This window comes from Sorex fumeus, unplaced genomic scaffold (assembly GCF_029834395.1).
Source record: "Sorex fumeus unplaced genomic scaffold, SorFum_2.1 ptg000044l, whole genome shotgun sequence".
Lineage (NCBI taxonomy): Eukaryota > Metazoa > Chordata > Mammalia > Eulipotyphla > Soricidae > Sorex > Sorex fumeus.
In genome coordinates this window covers 500,311-518,609 of record NW_026606101.1, presented here as the reverse complement: position 1 = coordinate 518,609, position 18,299 = coordinate 500,311, and the positions used below count along the sequence as shown (strand labels likewise).

Genomic DNA, 18,299 nt, shown 5'->3' with positions numbered 1-18,299 from the left:
CGGGGCGCGGGAGCAGCGGCGCGCCCGGGGGGTGACCCGAGGCGCGGGCGGGGGTCCCCGCGGGCAGGGGCGTGGCCTCGGCGGACCCCGCACCCATGGCCTCGCGGCTGCTGCACCGGCTGCGGCACGTCCTGGCCGGGGACGGCCCCGGGGAGGCGGCGGCGGCGGCGGCGGCGGGGGGCCCCGAGGCCGAGCAGTTCCCCGAGAGCTCGGAGCTGGAGGACGACGATGCCGAGGGCCTGTCCTCCCGCCTCAGCGGCACCCTGAGCTTCACCAGCGCCGAGGACGAGGACGACGGGGACGACGGGGACGACGAGGAGGCCGGCCCCGAGGCGCCGGCCGCGGGGGACGGGGCGGCGGGCGAGGATGCAGGCGAGTGCGGGGCGCGGGGAGGAGGAGAGGAGGGAGGACCACCTCCCCACCCCGCGCGGCCACCCCGCTTCTCGGCCGGGTGACCTTGACCTCCCCGAGCCCGGGGTCAAGGCTGGGGGGGAGGGAGGGAGCCAGGCAGCCCCCCGTCCTGGGCGTTCGCGGGCCCTGAGTCCACGGCGCGGCGGCCGCGATGCCCAGGGGATGCCTTGGGGGGTGGTGGGCGCGTTTCTTCCGTGGCCCTGCCCCTCTGCGCCCGTCACCTGTTGGAGGACGGGAGAGAGTGTGGCCCGCGGTTCCCCCCGGCCCGGTGTGACCGCCTCCCTGTGTCCTGCAGACCACAGCCCCCCGCCCGAGGGCCAGCGGGGCGGCCAGCTCCTGGCCCGCCAGTGGCAGGGCTTCTGGAAAAAGTCCCGGAACACCCTGGTGCCCCAGCGGCTCCTCTTCGAGGTGACCAGTGCCACCGTGGTTAAGGACCCCCCCTCCAAGTACGTGGTGAGTGCAGGGCCAGGAGCGCCCCGGCTGGGAGTCCAGAGTGGGGGGGGGGGAGTTGAGATGTTGAGGGTCTGGTGTGTCCATCTGAGCGTGTCCCATCCCCTCCTTATAGCAGGGGGGAGAGAGAAGCCACAAGCGAGTTCCCACCCAAATGATTTTTTTGTTTGTTTTTCTGAGACTGAGTAGAGATGACAGTGGTGATGGGTAGGGCACATTGGTCCTGGTAGCTGGGTCCCCCCACAGCCCCTCTAGGCATCGGTGAGGGAGACCTTTGAGCACCCACAGGTATGGCCCCCAAACCGAAAGATAAGGGGTCTCATTGACCTGCAGCCTCTTATCCTGGTTTTGAGATAAATTGTAACAAGTTGCAAGGGGGGGAAATATATATGTATCTATGCATATATGCATATAATCTGGGTCAGACTTGAGACCCCGGTTGCAAAGTTTAGTGATTTCAAGAATGGATTTTAAAACCAGACCAGCTAACTAATCACCAGTTGTTTGGCCTGGGGTGAGTTATCACCTTAATGACCTGTTTCTCCAATGGGGGAGAATGCAGAGTGACCGGAATTCCCTGGGGTCTGCAAAGCAAAGAAAGCCCTGGGCTTTAAGAAGAAGTGCTGGATTAAGTGACAGCTTTGTTGTTTTTTATTTTTTGATTCTTGTGATGCTCCGGGGTGGCTGCTGGCTCTGCACTCAGGAGTTTACTCCTGGCTGTGCTGGTGGGGGTGGGTGGGTGGGACGGACACTGAATGGAATGCCCGGTCAGCCTGAGGCAAAGCGGGCGCCCTAACTGCCCTAACTGCTGCGTAGCTCTCTGGCCCCTGTTGTGTTTCACCAGGAACACCTGCCACCTGGGGACCGCGCAGGTGAATCACATCTCCAGCTCCCCCCTCACACGTCCTAAGGGTAGACTTAGGATTGTCGAGGTGGGTGGAGATCAGTGGGGGTGTGCCATGGGGGGGTCCCTGTCCGCTGTGCTGTGGCCTCTGCCCAGGAGAATGAGGTCAGCCGGCCTGGGTCGGTGGCAAAGTCGCTGCCTGAAACCCAGCCTGACCCGGCCAGGCCCCGCCTCCCAGTCCCTGCCTTCACCGCCTTCCACCACTTCTGACTCAGCAGCCTGGACTTCTCTCCCACATGTGGCCACTCCGCCCTTCTCTGCAGGCCACGCCCAGGGGTGGACTGTGATCCTCAGGCTTTACGTGGCATTAGGCCTAGGCTGGGGGGTCGGCACAGGACGAATGTCCCAAAGATCAGTTATCGGGGAAGACTTTGAGAACTCAATGACAAGATTAGGTTGTGACCCGTGGGCCAGGCGGTTAGTACAGCGGAGAAGGCATTTGCCTTTCACGTGGCCAACCCGGGTCTGTACCCCAGCATCCCATAGGGTCCCCTGAGCACCGCCAGGACTGATTCCTGAGTGCAGAGCCCAGAGTAACCCCTGAGCATCACTGGGTGTGACCCCCCCCCAAAAAAAAAAGGCAGGCCAAGTTTGCTGTGGCCTTGGGAAGCGTTTGGCTATGGGAACCCTAACCCCCTAGTCAACTTCTCTTTTTGTTTTTTTGTGGGTTTTGGGGGGGGGAACAGCCTTCTGTTTTTGTTTTTTGTGTTTTTTTTTTGGGGGGGTGAGGGGGTACAGCCGCTTACTCTGCATTCAGGAATTCTGGCAGTGTTTAGGGGCCTTTATAGGATGCCAGGCATCGAACCCGGGTCAGTCCTGTGCAACGCAAGCACCTTAGTATACTGTCTACATGGAAACCCCTCTGCCCCAGCCCAAGAGGGGAGTACCGTGGCTCGCCCCACAGAGGCTGGCACAATGGATTGCCTTTGCCCTTTTCTTTTTCTTTTTTTTGGGGGGGGGGGGTCACACCCAGCAGTGCTCAGGGGTTACTCCTGGCTCTGCACTCAGGAATTACTCCTGGCGGTGCTCAGGGGACCCTATGGGATGCTGGGAATCGAACCTGGGTTGGCCGCGTGCAAGGCAAACGCCCTACCCACTGTGCTATCACTCCAGCCCCACCTTTGCCCTTTTCTAAGCTCCAAGAAAGGGGGCGGCTGTGCCCAGCTCTGGAGCCCCCGTGATGGGGAGCCCTTGAAGATTAAGGAGACAAGCTTGGGGGGGGGGTAGGGATTCGGGGAGAGAACACAAAGGGCTGGCGTGTAGGCTGGGCACCCAGGAGGCTGGGTTCTGCCAGAGCACCACTCGCGTGACCCAGGAAAAAAAAAAGAAAGAAAGAAAGATGGACACTGGGGTATCCATCGCCCACTCTGAGCCCGTGTCCTCAGCGGTTCTCACCTTCTCTTGCTGCCAGAATGACTTAGAGGTGGTGCCACAGCACAGGGGCTGAGCTCAGTGGAACTGCTGTCCTTATCAGCCTGTCTCAGTGGCAAGGGGCAGAGTTAGGAATAGAAAGTCCTGGGGAGTTGGGCGGAGTAGGGTTTGGTTTGGGTTTGGTTTGGGGCCACACCCAGCAGTGCTTCAGGGGTCATTCCTGACTCTGTGCTCTGGAGTAATCCTCACCACGTGGGAGGGATCATACGCAATGCTGGGACCTGAACCGAGCGTGGCCACGTGACAGCCTGTGCGCCCTCTCCACCCAGTATTGAGGGAGGGGAGTTTTGCCAGAATTTTAAAATTTCTGTTTTGGGGCCACATCTAGCTGGCTTAGTCCTGGATCTCTGCTTAGGGATCACTCCTGGGTGGTATTTAGGGGACCCGTTGCTGCATGCAAGACAAGTGCCCTTTTTTGGGGGTGGGTGCAGGGGTCCCATCGGGCAATGCTCAGGGGTTCCTCCTAGTTCTGCACTCAAGAATTACTCCCAGGATGTTAGGGACTGAAGGCCAAGGCCTGTCCGCTGTACTATTGCTCTGGCCCAAGACAAGTGCCTTAACTGCTGTACTAATTCTCCAGCCCCTGCCGAAAAAATTTATTTACATTTACTTTTTGTTCTTTGGACCACACCTAGTCATGCTCAGGAATCTCTGAGGGGTGGGGGGCAGTCAGGGGATAATTCAGGTTGTTGGGGGTTGAACCTGGGTCAGACCCAGGCAAGGCAAATACCCTACGCACCTTTCCCACTGTAATAACTTTCTGGCTTCCCAAAACCAATTTTATTTTACTTGGGGGGGGGGGGTGGGCAGGGTTAGGCCACACACCTGCTCAAGGGTTCCTCCTGGCTCTTTGCTCAGAGATCACTCCTGGCGGTGCTTGGGGGACCATATGGGGTGCCGGGGATTGAACCTGGGTCAGCCGTGTGCACGGCCAGCACCCTGCACCTGCTGTACTATCGGTCCGACCCAAAAATCAATTTTAAAAATTGGGGACTAGAGAATTAGCTCAGTGTTTGGGGGATTCCTGGCGTGCATGTGCAAGGACCCAGGTTTGATCCCCAGCACCACTGGGTGTAGCCCCAGGGGACTTGAGCACCGAACTGTCCTGCATTGCCAGGAGTGACCCCTGGATGCCCTGGGCTACCTCCTGGGAGGCCCCCCCACCAAAAAAAAAAAAGTGTGGCCTGCAGTCTGTTTTATAGACGTACCATAGGCACCTGCGTATCTGGTCTGTTCTGAATAAAATAAGTGTCTATATGTTTTTTGTTGGGAGGCCACACCCAGCAGTGCTAGGGGACCACGTGGTAGCAGGGACCCACCATGGCTCCTGCATACATCGCCCGGTAAGCCGTCTCACCCGGCCCATGGTTCACGGTCACGATCATCCTGTTGTTCGTCGATTGCCTCAAGCAGGCACCAGTAACGTCCCCTGAGACTTTTTTTTTTTTTTTTTTTTTTTTTGCTTTTTGGGTCACACCCTGCGATGCACAGGGGTTACTCCTGGCCCTGCACTCAGAAGTTCCTCCTGGCGGTGCTTAGGGAAACATATGGGATGCTGAGAATTGAGCCAGGGTCAGCTGCATGCAAGGCAAATGCCCTACCTGCTGTGCTATCTCTCCAGTCCCAGCCCTGAGATTTTAGAAGAGCCATTTCAATGCTCTTTCAGGATTAGGAGAATGAGACCCATCATTGTTACTGGTATTTGGCATATTGAGTACAGACACGGGAAATTTGCCAGACTCTGCCATACGGACAGGATCCTTTCGGTAGCCTGCCGGGCTCTCCAAAGTAAAAACAAGATACTAAGACGTCAGCCTACGGTTACGACTTTTAATCCTGGGGCTGGAGAGAGAGTGCAGGAGCACAGGCGGTAGGACACTTGCCTTACAGTTGTGTCACCCAGACCCTGGTTTGGATTCCGCAGCATCACATACGGTCCCTTGAGCACTGCCAGCCACCACTTCTGAGCACAGAGCCTAGGAATAGCCCCTGAGCACTTCTGGGTGTGGCCCAAACCCCCTCCTCCAAAATATCTTTAATCCGTGGAGTTCGTGCCCAATTCAGTCAGCTTAAACAATGAACAAATAGCAGTACTCCTACATTATTTTTTTAAAAAACTTAAAATTTTTTGAAAAATTATTTATTTATTTATTATTTATTTTGCTTTTTGGTCACACCCGGCAATGCTCAGGGGTTACTCCTGGCTCTGCACTGAGGAATTGCTCCTGGCAGTGCTCAGGGGACCATATGGGATGCTGGGAATCGAATCGTGTGCAAGGCAAACGCCCTACCCGCTGTGCTATCGTTCCAGCCCTGAAAAAATTTATAAAAATTGTTTAAAAAAGTCTTTCATCCTTGGGTATGGAAACTGGCTCAGAGGGGGATGGAGCACACTTTGCACGTGGGCGCCCCGGGTTTCAACCCCTGGCACCACGTGGTCTTTGGAGCACTGTGCTGGGCTCTGCCCCTAAGCGATGCTGGGTGTTCCTCCCCCCATACCCCCGGGAAAAAAAACCCAAAGCAAACAATGTTTGTAATCCTAAACATTCATGTGCACTGTCGAGAGAATCATATAGGTCAACTTCATCTGCTATGAATTCTGAATTCTGGAATTCTGGTGTATTCACAAAACTACTACAGCAGAAAAAAAAAATCAAGGTTTGGGATTAGTTTAACACTTTAACATCTAACGCATGCTAATCCCCCCTTTTTCTTCTTAAATCTGTTCGCTTAGCATGAGCACAGATTAATCCATCTCTGGGTTCTCAGAGGTGGGGGGAAGCTTCATGGGTGTTTCCCAGACCATCTTTTCAATTCTGCCCCATTGCTGCTGGACTAACGCTTTTTTTTTTTTCCCCCTGTCAATAAACCTCTTGTTTTCTTACTGAAGTCTGAAAGATAACTCTAACCTTGCTGTGTGTGGAGCGCCTCACTCGCAGTAGAGACAGAGAGGACCCTAACAGTAGGACCCCGGAAACCGAAACCCGCTTACCCCCTGGCCTCCCCGCTGCGGCCTGGCCTGAGACTCACTTTCTGATCCCTGGAGGTTGGAGAAGTGCTTTTGAAAAACCAAACTGAGAGCTTCTCAATTTGTGGTCAGAGAAACCACTTGGAGCAAGTCAGGGGTGGGGGCAGGTGGCGGTGGAAATACCCACTGACATCTGGGAACGGTGTCACCCCTCATCACCCTCGAGTAGACACTGACCTGGGGGGTCGGGGGTGGGGGGGGCTTCATTCCCTGGAAGGCCGCAGTCCCAGGAGGGGCTGGCCTGGCCTGGCCTGGCATCACCCAGGGAGGCAGGAGCTGGTGTCCCAGGCCAGTGACCTGCACGAGCGCAGCTCGATCCCTACTGTGACGTATCTGGGGCGGGGGGAAGGACGTGGTCAGGGAGGTGTGCCTGTGTGTCCAGAGCGGAACGGAGCTCTGGGCTGGTCCCCGAGATTGGCTCAAGAGGTCCCGAGGCCGGCCTGGATTTCCGACCACCCCTGGGGTCACCCGGAGAGGCTGTCAGGAGCGTGAAGGGGAAGCGGGGGGCCACGCAGGCAGCAGCCCCAGGCACTGAAGCTCGTCTCTGTCTTTCTCTCCCCGTGCTGCCCTGGGCCTGGGCCATTTCAGACCAGCCTCAGGTAAGACGGGGCTGGCCGTCTCCGGGGTGAAGGGGAGAGGCTGGGGAGCAGGGGTGGGGGGCGGGAGGAGGGGGCCTCGGCTGCCCTCCCCGGGGCCGGCGCTCACCCCTGGTCCTCCCTGCAGCTCTACACCCTCGTCTTGACGGGCCCCGGCCCTCCGGCCCGCCAGCCCGCGCAGATTTCCCGCCGCTACTCGGACTTCGAGCGGCTGCACCGGGACCTGCAGCGCCAGTTCCGGGGCCCCATGACCGCCCTGTCCTTCCCCCGGAAGCGTCTGCGTCGCAACTTCACCGCCGAGACCATCGCCCGCCGCAGCCGGGCCTTCGAGCAGTTCCTGGGCCACCTGCAGTCCGTGCCCGAGCTGCGCCAAGCCCCGGCCCTGCACGACTTCTTCGTGCTGCCCGAGCTGCGGCGGGCACAGGGCCTCACCTGCACCGGCCTCTACCGCGAGGCGCTGGCGCTCTGGGCCAATGCCTGGCAGCTGCAGGCCCAGCTGGGCACCTCCTCGGGCCCTGACCGTCCGCTGCTGACCCTGGCCGGGCTAGCCGTGTGCCACCAGGAGCTGGAGGACCCCGGGGAGGCCCGGGCGTGCTGCGAGAGGGCCTTGCAGCTGCTGGGGGATGAGGGTCCGCCACACCCGCTGCTGGCGCCCTTCCTGGAAGCTCATGTCCGCCTCTCCTGGCACCTGGGCCTGGACAAGCGCCAGTCGGAGGCCCGGCTCCAGGCACTGCAGGAGGCTGGCCTGACCTCCATGCCGCCCCCCAGTCTCAAGGAACTGCTCATCAAGGAGGTACTGGACTAGCGGTACTGGCCCGCTGAAGGGGAACGGAGAGGAGACGCACAGTGGCCCCGAGGCCGGAGGGGGTGCTGGGAACCCCCCCCCCACACACACACACACCCTGGGAGTCCCACGAAGATTTTGTAGCGGACTGAAACATCTGCTGCTTCTCGGTTGAGCCGAGGCCAGGACGGTGCAGGACGGGAGCTGGACTTAGGCCTGTCTGCAGGGGGCCTGGCCCAGGCCAGTGACCACAGGCCTCTCCCTGGGGGGGCCTCTGAGGCTGCTGGGCTGAAGGGCCAGGCCCCCTGCCTCTGGATTCCCCCCTGGGTTGCTGGGGGTGGGGGGCACTGAGTTCTGGCCCCAGGGGATTAAAGGCAGCCGGCTCTAGTGGTCTCTGGCTCTTTATTGGAATGTGAGAGACAGAGGCACAGCCCCTGCCACGAGCTCCAGGCCCCCCAAATGGGCCAGAGGGAAGTCCCCGAAGCCCCAGGCCACGCAGGTCCCTCAGCTACAGTTTGCTCTCGGCGACCCTGGGCACCACTCGGATCACGCCCTCCTGGGCACAGGATACAGCCAGGACCCCGTCCCGACGCCACAGCCGGCCCTGAACCAGGCCCCGGCAGCCACCTGTGGACAAGAAGAAGAGTTGAAAAGGGCCTGCTCCAGCCCTTCTCTGGGTGCTTCCTGGCCAGTTTGCACCCCTCACCCCTGCCACTGCCCAGAGTGCTGTGGTCACAGGAAGCCCTCTCCCGGTCGGTGATGGCAGACTACGGGGGGTCACGCCTCCCAGGGGATCCCCACTGGACAGAAAAACATTTTCACATACGTCATGGGTTCCTCAAATGGCAAGGGAGGAGTCCGAGCACCGGGCTCCACCCTGGCCACTGGGGTGGGAAACCCACCAGTTCCCCTCCCCCCCCTTCTGCCTCTACCGTGAAATCAAAAAGCAAGCAGGAGGGGCTGGAGCAATAGCACAGTGGGTAGGGCGTTGGCCTTGCATGCGTCCGACCCGGGTTCGATTCCCAGCATCCCATATGGCCCCCCGAGAAACGCCAGGAGTCATTCCTGAGTGCAAAGCCAGGAGTAACCCCTGAGCATTGCTGGGTGTGACCCAAAAAGCAAAAAAAAAAAAAAATCAAGCATGACCCCCAGGTTGACCACACCTGGACATGGCCTGCCTGCCAGCCGGACCCTCTTGATTGCCCGCCCGCAACGGAGCAAGTCCCGAGCGTCCTTGGGTGTGGCTTCAAACAAAACAAAAAAATGTATCTGGGACTTCCTGAAGTCAGTCCCAACACCCACAGTCAGTGTCTTTGGGGGTGGAACTTGAGAATCTTGAAAAACTTCCCCCCTGTGGCTATCTAGCAGGCCACAGGGTTTGGGTAATACTCGCTAATGCAGCCCTGCTTGGGGCCAGAGTGACCCTCCAGGAGGGAAGGTGTTGACTGTGCACGTAGCCTACCCTGGTTCGTTCCCCGGCATCGGGTGGTCCCCAGGCACCACCAGAGTGATGCCTGAATGCAGACCCAGGGTAAGCCCTGAGCATCCCTGTGTGTGACCCCCCGCAAAAAAAGCCCAAGGAGAAAAGTGGCCCTGTTTGTTGAGATCAGTGTTCCTCCAGGTGGGAGATGCCACTTATCCTGTGGGGCCTCTGAAAAGAGGGGACACAGTAAGCAGCCTCAGGAGCAATCAGGGGCATTTTCTGCTCGCTTAAAGGGGTGGGCTTCTAGGGGTAAAGTGATAGCACAGCAGGAAAGGTGCCTGCCTTCTAGTTGGTCAACCCTGTTCAATCCCTCGCACCCTATATGGTGCAAAAGAGAAAAAAAAAAGTAGATTTTCTAGGGAGAGGGGCACCGATCCCTCCTCCCTAAAATGTGGGCGGGCGGGGGGCCCAGTTGGAAGCCTCTGGCTTAGCTGGGGAGACAGGCTGGGAGGAGAGTTGGACTTCCCCAAGGTCCAGACTGAAGTGCTTCAGTGGGGTCGGAGATGTCATTCACAAGCAGAGCCCCGTGGCTCAGAATCCAGCCTTGAAGCGTCAGCTCTCAGCCGCAGTGCTCAGGCGGCTCCGCATCTGATCCCTGGCACAAGCCATTGCAGACTGCAGCCACTAAGGCGTGACACCCGCCCGACAGCCCACAGCACACCCAGACGGGGGTGGGCAAGGGGATGAGTAAGCCAGAGAGAGTAACAGCAGGGAAGGCACTTGCCTTGAGGCCACCAACCCAGGTTCCATCCCTGGTGCCCCATAAGGCCCCCCTGAGCCCCCCAGGAGAGATCCCTGAATGCAGAGCCAGGAGGAAGCCCTGAGCACTGCCCAGTGCCACCCACAAAAATGCGAGAGGGCTGGGGCTGGAGTGATAGCACAGCGGGTAGGGTGTCTGCCTTGCACGCGGCCGACCCGGATTCAATTCCCAGCATCCCATAGGGTCCTCTGAGCACTGCCAGGGGTAATTACTGAGTGCATTGCGAGGAGTAACCCCTGTGCATCGCCAGGTGTGACCCAAAAAGTAAAAAAAAAAAAATGTGAGAGGGGCAGACATCCTGTCCTCAAGCTCTGTTTTGTCCTCTGAAGACAAAGATGGGGTCAGCGGGGAGTGACCTGTGTGGTACCCCTTGGGAAGAGAGGGTGGAGTGGCATCACCCAAGAAAGCAAGCCTCTCTCGCGCCCATCCTGGGACTACCAACACCAGCTCCATCCCACCCTGTGCCTGGGACCACCCACACTCACAAGCCCCACCCTGCCCCAATGCCCGGGGCCACCCACACTCACCAGTTCCACCCTCCCCCCATGCCCAGGTCCACCCACACTCACCAGCCCAGGGGCTCTCGCACTCATACAGCATCCAGTGGTCAGCTCGGAAGGGGGCGTGGAACCACATGGAGTGGTCCAGGGAGGCCATGAAGCGCAGGTTGTAGTGGGCGTCATGGGGCAGCAGCGCGGTGCCCAGGAAGGCGTAGTCAGAGATGTAGGCGGCCACGCAGCAGTGCATCTTGATGTCCCCCTGCCCTGTGGCAGCCCCCAGACCCATCAGCTCTGGGCGCCCGCTCACAGCGCGGGGGCCCGCAGGGGAAGGGGGCTGTGGGCACAGATGTGCCAGGCAGGACTGGTCACTGTCCCTGCGGAGAGCGTCAGGCCCCTGCTGTGTGCCTGAGCCATCCCTCTCCGTGACAGCCCCGTGGGGCCTGGGAAGGGAAGAGTTCAGGGGGCTTTGCCTGTCCGTTTGCAGGATGGGCGTCTCCCTGGTGAGAAGTCGAACCAACTCTGAGCCTCTGAGAAAGAGGCCCCGGGCAGGATGAGAGGGTCCTGGGCCCCGGGTTCGATGCCAGCATTGCCGAGAGCGCCCCCCACCCACCCCCAACGCCAAGTACTGCTGGGCCTGGCCCCCAAAACAAAAAAGGAAGCATGCAACAGGGGCTGAGAGGAGGGAAGTAACTCCGAATGGTTGGAGACCTGGAAGTCACCTTTCAGCCCCGGGGGTCTTCTTACCGATATGGCCACGAGCACGCACCCAAAACATCTGTTTGGGCTCCGGGTCCTGCAGCTGTCTCAGCGCGGGTGGGCTGACCACCCGGATCTCAATGGGCACCTCCTGAGCTGCCATCCGGTTCAAGCCCACTCGGTACTTCTCTTGGTTAGGGTCACTGAAAGTCAAGGCAGGGGAAGGGACCAGACAGAGGTCTCAGCTCCTTTCCCCAACAGATGCCCCCTCCTCTCTGGGAACCAGAGTCTCGGGAAACGCCATCTTGTTCAACTATTTTGTTGGGTTTGGGGTTTGGGTTGTTTTTGCTTTTTATTTTTTGGTCTTGGGGACACACCTAGTGATGCTCAGGGCAGGCTTCCTCCTGACTGCACTCAGGGACCACTCCTGGCAGTGCTTGGGGGGGACCATATAGGGATCGAACCCAGGTCAGCCACGTGTAAGGCAAACGACCTCTTCACTGTCCTGTCGCTCCGGCCCCTCAACGATTTTGTTAATGTTGATGAGAAAGAAACAATCCTGACTCAGCGTGAGGACTGCCATTATTCAAGGTCATGGTTCCCAGAAAGTAGAGCCTGGGATGTGGCTGGGGGTGGGCGAGGGGCGGAGAAGAACACTTGTCTTGCATGTGTGAGACCCCAGGTTCGAGCCCTGGTGCCAAGGCACACCCCTCCCTCCCACCCCCCAAAAAATATCACTTCCAAGTTAAATTAGGATGTACTGTACAGTCTTTGAATTCTTTCTTTGCCACCAAGGAGCCAGACAGCCTGGCTAAAATTAGCGATCGTGGAGCTGGAGCGATAGCACAGCGGGTAGGGCGTTTGCCTTGCATGCAGCTGACCCGAGTTCGATTCCCAGCATCCCATATGGTCCCCTGAGCACCACCAGGAGTAATTTCTGAGTGCAGAGCCAGGAGTCACCCCTGAGCATCACGGGGTGTGACCCAAAAAGCTAAAAGAAAAAAAAAAACGTTAGCACTCTTCACCATCTATAGTACGTGGCTAGTGAGGAACCCAGCTTGAAGCAAACGCCGGAGCAATAGCACAGTGCGTAGGGCATTTGCCTTGCACACAGCCAACCCAGGTTTGATTCCCAGCATCCCGTATGGTCCCCTGAGCACCGCCACACGCCAGAAGTGATTCCTGAGTGCAGGGCCAAGAGTCAGCCCTGAGCATCGCCGGGTGTGACCCAAAAAGCAACAAAACCAAAGCAAACGCTGGAGAAGACCAGGCGACAAGGCAGCAGGGATGAATGATGTCAGCACCTTGCCCTCCTAAGGCCTGTCCTACAGGGGGCGCCTGGCACGCAGTCCTGCCAGGCGACATGCAGACGCGGGTCTGATCTGAGCAATAAACTCAGCTCAGGGTGTTAAGTGGCCGTTAAGTGGCCAGCTTAGGAAGAAGAGAAATCGACTGGACTGAGGGGGGGGGAGCCTAGCACCCATCCATGCTCTATACCACACACACATTCATCCCCGTCCCCCCCCCCTCGTTGTGCCGAGGATGGAGCCCAAAGCCTCACATGAGGAGAGACACATGCTTCTGCTGAGCTACACGCCAGGCCACACTTCACTGACCTGGCCCGGAAATCAGCTGCGACTTGAACTTCCACCCTTGCCCTGGGGTCACCACAGCGTCACAGGCAACAGCCCCGTTCCCCCCCCCCCCCCACCCCCCTGCTCCACTGACGTCTGCATTTTCACAGCCCTGTCCTCATGGGCTGGAGCCACAGCACAGTGGTAGGGCATCTGCCTTGCATGCGGCAGGCTTGGCCGAGCTGGGTTCGATTCCTCCGCCCCTCTTGGAGAGCCCGGCAAGCTAAACCGAGAGTATCTCACCCGTACAGCAAAGCCTGGCAAGTTCCCCAGGGCGTATTCGATCTGCCAAACACAGTAACAATAAGTCTCACCATGGAGACGTTACTGGTGCCCGCTCGAGCAAATCGATGAACAACGGGAGGACAGTGCTACAGTCCTCATGGGGCAGGGTCCCATGGCAGCCACTGGCCACAGGTGTTGACGAGTCTGAAACGTGAGCAGGGGACGGAGGGCTGAGTTGTTGACTCTGCGGGACCTGACGTGATGCAGTCAACAGGCCAGTGGCTGGGCTGCGAGCCAGCACGGGGCTGGTGCAAACAGTCTGTTCCCTCCAGGTGAGCAAACACCCTGCACTGGGCCAGTGCCGAGCCCTCTGCAGGCGGTGGTGGCATCACTGCCCTGCCTGGCTCTCATTCAGCGCGTCCCCTCTCCACTCACTCAGTCCTCATGCAGCCGCCTCTGATGGGGTTCCCAGCTGGCACCGGCTTATCGCTGAGGGCACCGGCGTGACACAACAACTAGTCCAAAGGCACACAGCAAGTAGCAGGAGTCTAGATTTGAGGGGTTGGAGCGATCGCACAGCGGGGAGGGCGTTTGCCTTGCACACGGCCGACCTAGGTTCGATTCCCAGCATCCCATGGGGTCCCCTGAGCACTGCCAGGAGCAATTCCTGAGTGCATGAGCCAGGAGGAATCCCTGAGCATCGCCAGGTATGACCCAAAAAGGAAAAAAAATTAGGCTATACACAATACTCTTTTATATACTTCTTTTTTTTTTTTCTGGCCACACCTGGCGATGCTCAGGGGTTCCTCCTGGCTCTGCACTCAGGAATCACTCCTAGCAGTGCTCGGGGGACCATACGGAACGCCAGGGAGGAAACTCTGGTCTGCTGCAGTGCAAGGTAGCTGCCCTCCCCGCTAAACAATGGCTCAGTTCTAACGTATCATCCTCATTTACGTATTTTTGTTATGGGGGGGCGGGGTGACACCCAGAGGTGCTCAGGGGAACAGGAACAACGGAACCCAGAGTTCCCACCCGCAGAGACTGTCTGTTCTCCAGCCCGTGGAACCGCCCCCGGGGCCCTGGTCCATTTTTTCCCACGTCCATCAAAGCTCACTCCAGGATACCCACTCCTGGGTGCACGGACCCCTCCCGGGCGGCGGTGCAGCTCACCTGAGGTACCGGTCCATCAGGACCTTCTGGTCCAGCAGCTCCTCGGGCGGGGGCACGGCGGGCATGGAGAACTGGTGCTGCAGGGGGCTGGGCTGCGCCAGCTGGAAGGACGCCTGGCAGATGAAGATGGGCTTGCCGTGCTGCACGGCCTTCACGGCGCGCACCGAGAAGCTGGTCCCGGAGCGCGTGCGCTCCACCTGGTACAGCACGGGCACCTTGGGGTCGCCTGCGGTGGACACGAGGGGCACGGTGGGCTCCCGCGGCCCGGCCATCCCCTCGGCGACGGGCTCTCCCCTTCCTGCTCGGGTTTTTCTCCCAGCCGAAGCCTGTGAAGAGCCGGGGGGGCCGCGGGTAGGGCGCGCGGAGTGGAAGGGGCCCACGCGGGGGTGGGGGGCTCCAGCACAGGCCATGCCCCCCTGGAACCACCCCCCCTCCCGTCAGATTCTCTGCATGCAGTCCCGGTGTGGCCACGACCTGCCTGCGACCTGGGGAGAGTCATTTCCCCTCTGTGCAGCTTTCCCAACATTCACACCCTCAGAATCCTTTGGGCTTTTTGTTTCTGTTTCTGGTTTGTTTTTTTTTTTCCCCGCTTTTTGTGTCACACCCAGCCAATGCTCAGGGGTTCCTCCTGGCTCTGCACTCAGGAATCACTCCTGGCAGTGCTCGGGGACCTTATGGGATGCTGGGAATCGAACCCCAGTCAGGCACATGCAAACACCCTGCCCTCGGTGCTATTGCTCCAGCTTTGGACTTTTTCTTGGTTCGTTGTGTTTTGTTTGGGGGTCACACCGGATTGTGCTCAGAGTTTACTCTTGGCTCTTTACTCAGGGGTCACTCCTGGCAGGGCTCAGGGGACCCTATGGGGTGTCAGGGATCGAACCCCGATGGGCGATTATGTGTAAGGCAAGCCCCGTGTCCACCGTTCTGTTGCTCTGACCCCAGAGATACTTGCTTGCTTGGGGACCACAGCTGGCGGCACTCAGGGTTAAGTTTGTGTGTATGGTATTTTTTGCTTGTCTGTTTGCTTTTGTATTGTTTTGCTCTCCTGACTGTGCACTCAGGAATCATTCCCGGAGGGCTGAGGGGGTGCAAAGAGGAGGATGGGTGTGGAGGGGGGAAGGGAGGGCTATCCTACAATGCCAGCGATCAAACCCAGGTCAGCCCAGGTCAGCTGCATGCAAAGCAAGCCTACCACCCGCTCTCTGGCCCCAGAGCAAGGCAGCTTTTAGGGAACCAAACTTACTTTCAAAGATTTGAGGGGAGAGAAAGGGAGAACCTGGTCAAGAGAGAACACGGGCTCCTCCAGAGAGCAGAAAGCAGAGAGACATAGAGACACGCCTGGGACACATCTCCTGGGAGAGCACGGGCTTGAAGAGGCAGCCCAGCTCGGTTCTGAAGAAATCACACACTTCGCTCTGCAATCCCAGAGCTGGGAACAGCAGTCAAGACCAGCTTGCTCAAAGACCCTCGGGGCTATAGTAAGCAGGTAGGGCATTTGCCTTGCACGTGGCCGACCCGGGTTCCATTCCCAGCATCCCATATGGTCTCCCCCGAGCACTGCCAGGAGTAATTCCTGAGTGCATGAGCCAGGACTAATCCCCGTGCGTCACCCGGTGTGACCCAAAAAGCAAAAATTAAAAAAATAAAAAGTCCCAGGAGGGAGGGTGAGCTCTGCCAGAAGAGGGTTTGCTCCCCACCTGCTTCCAGGCCCCTTCCAGGCGAACTCCCTGTTCCCCTCAAACACACTGGCAGGAACAGCCCCGGAGCACAGGGGCTCCAGAGCATGAAACAGAACCATTAACAGAATGACTTTCTTCTGTCCTGCCCCGGGAAAGAGCAGCGCTGACCTCCCAGCGACCTTCCTGAAGGTCCCAGCCCGAGTTCGTGGGAAAGCAAAGCTCTCCGGGTTCTGGGGCTTGGTGGTCTCTCCCTCATGAGACCCCCAGCAGAACCCCCAGCATGGTAGCAGGCCCCCAGAGACAATGAAACTGGTCCCCCAACGCAATTCAGTAACAGTTCAGAACCAACCAGCACAAGGGATATCTGGGGGCCTTGGTCCCTCCTCCTCCTCCTCCTCCTCCTCCTCCTCCTCCTCCTCCCATCTCCTTTCACCTCCCAGAGCCCCGGGAACAAGGAAGCAGTGGCACCTGGGTCCCCACCCCCACCCCCTGCGGCGGGCTGGGGAAAGGCAGTGGTGGTTACCTGCCCGGACGAAATAGCAGTGCAGTGAATGTACGTGAAGTTCATCAGTCACGGACTTGGCAGCCGCCACCAGGGCCTGGCCCACGATCTGCCCCCCAAACAGCCGCTGCGAGGTGGGGACCCAGTGATGGGTGCCTCTGTGGGAAGAAGAAAACAGAAAACACGCTCAGGCTGGGCCAAAGTCCTTGGCGTCTCTGAGCCTCCCTCCATAGTCTGCTAACTGGGCTCCAGCCATCACGGTGGGGGTGGGGGGTAGGTAGTGGGTTGGTGGGGGAGGGTAGGGGAGGTAGAGGGGACTGGATTCTCCGAGCAAGCACAGCTACAGCTATACCGAATGGCCTTCACGACCACCCTGCCCTTCTCTGGGCTTTGGTGATGCGCCCACGGTTTTATTCCAAGCTCCCAAGCTGGGATCGTTAGCCACTGCACAGCGGGGAGGGCATTTGCCTTGCACCTCAGGGGTAAGCCCTGAGTCCAGCCAGGCATGGCCCCCCAAGCAAACTTAAATCAAGAGAATTGGGGTCAGAGAGGGAAAGTGACTGGAATGAGGTCACACAGCTGGAACACTAGCAATGTGAGTGACCGCCCCCACACACACATCCAGTGTTCCTCCCACTGCCCAGGCCAGTGGAAGATCAGAGGGGACCATAGTGAACCCAGCGCCTACTGCTTACACCCAACTTCTTTGCAGGTGTGTGTGTGTGTGCATGTGTGTGGTTTACATCTAAGATAGCTTCCAATGAGGCTTTTTTTTTTTTGCTTTTTGGGTCACACCCGGCGATGCACAGGGGTTACTCTCCTGGTTCATGCACTCAGGTATTACTCCTGGCGGTGCTCAGGGGACCCTATGGGATGCTGGGAATCGAACCTGGGTTGGCTGCGTGCAAGGCAAACACGCCCTATCCGCTGTACTATTGCTCCAGCCCCCCAATGAGGCATTTTGATCTTGTCATCTGGCAGGATTAAGTCCTCAGGAGCTGGGGCGACAGGATGGAGGAGGGAGGGCGCTTGCCCTGTACCCGGCCAACCCAGATTCCATCTCTGGCATTCTACATGGCCCGCTGAGCACCCTCCCGAGTGACCCCTGAGTGCAGAGCCAGAGGTTACCCCTGAGCTGCGATTGCTGCCCCCCCCACACACCCCCCAAACCAAACCAACAAGCAAAACGATGAAGTCCTCAGCTTGCAGGCCAGCATTTCAGGCGCAGGACAGGATGGAAAGCGGCCTTGGCCTGGGTTTGGGGACCCCAACACGCGGTGATGGAGCGGAGTGGGGGGCGCAGCGGGTCAACCTCCAAGGCTAGAGGCAAGTCTAAACGCAGCATTCGATTTGCCCAGGGGTGAAGGGAGCGGAGACCCCCCACCAGAGAGCATCGGACTACCAGGGCCCCGGGGTTGAGGTCTCCCCCACCCCGCCAACGAGGCAAAGCCTGCAACCCGCACGGATGCAGCCCGTCCTCGCCCCTGAGCAGCACCCTCTGGGGGGCGTGGTCCCTCTGGGGGGGCAAGGGAGGGGGGTCCTGTAGGTCCCTGCAAGGAGGGGGTCTGCACCTTGCACAACCGGCTACCTGAAAAGATCCTCGTCCAGCGTCTCAAGGTTAAGCACGCTAGTGACCAGGACGCTGCGGAGGTCCCCCGGGCCGCCGTCGCCATCGCCATCGCCCTGCTTGTCCTCCTGGACCTGCGGGGAGGACATTGTCGCTCGCTCCCACTCCCGGCCCGGGACCCCGCGCTCGTTTACTTAAGAGGCGCCGGCTGAGAACTACTCAGAACTACCGCAGCTTCCGGCAGCTGGCCCGGGGAACCGGAAGTGCCCGGCCGCAGAGCGCGGAGCGCAGGCTCCGATTGGTCAGCGCCTGTGTCAGCCCGCGGCCGGGTCGCGATCCCTCGCCGGCGATTGGAGGACGGGCGTGTCCATCTGAGCTCCGCAGGTGTGATTGGCTGCCAGCACGTCCCGGGGCGGAGCCCCCCGGTGGAATGAATTAAGGCTGAGTCCCGTTAGCCGCGACGCCCCCATCCCCGGCGG

General features: G+C 59.2%; 2 protein-coding genes across 2 annotated transcripts; one reads left to right on the top strand and one right to left on the bottom strand.

Moving 5' to 3' along the window:
- SNX21 (sorting nexin family member 21) lies at positions 1-7,726 on the top strand. The gene is made up of 3 exons (XM_056121241.1): positions 1-372; positions 707-864; positions 6,948-7,726. The coding sequence occupies exons 1-3, from the start codon at positions 96-98 to the stop codon at positions 7,623-7,625; spliced, it is 1,113 nt and encodes a 370-aa protein (XP_055977216.1). The 5' UTR covers positions 1-95; the 3' UTR covers positions 7,626-7,726.
- Positions 7,727-8,026: 300 nt separating this feature from the next.
- On the bottom strand, positions 8,027-18,022 carry ACOT8 (acyl-CoA thioesterase 8). The gene is made up of 6 exons (XM_056121234.1): positions 17,842-18,022; positions 16,275-16,411; positions 14,073-14,298; positions 11,092-11,246; positions 10,417-10,611; positions 8,027-8,231 (listed from the first exon to the last, which is right to left on the bottom strand). The coding sequence occupies exons 1-6, from the start codon at positions 17,967-17,969 to the stop codon at positions 8,113-8,115; spliced, it is 960 nt and encodes a 319-aa protein (XP_055977209.1). The 5' UTR covers positions 17,970-18,022; the 3' UTR covers positions 8,027-8,112.
- Between the last annotated feature and the right edge of the window lie 277 nt (positions 18,023-18,299).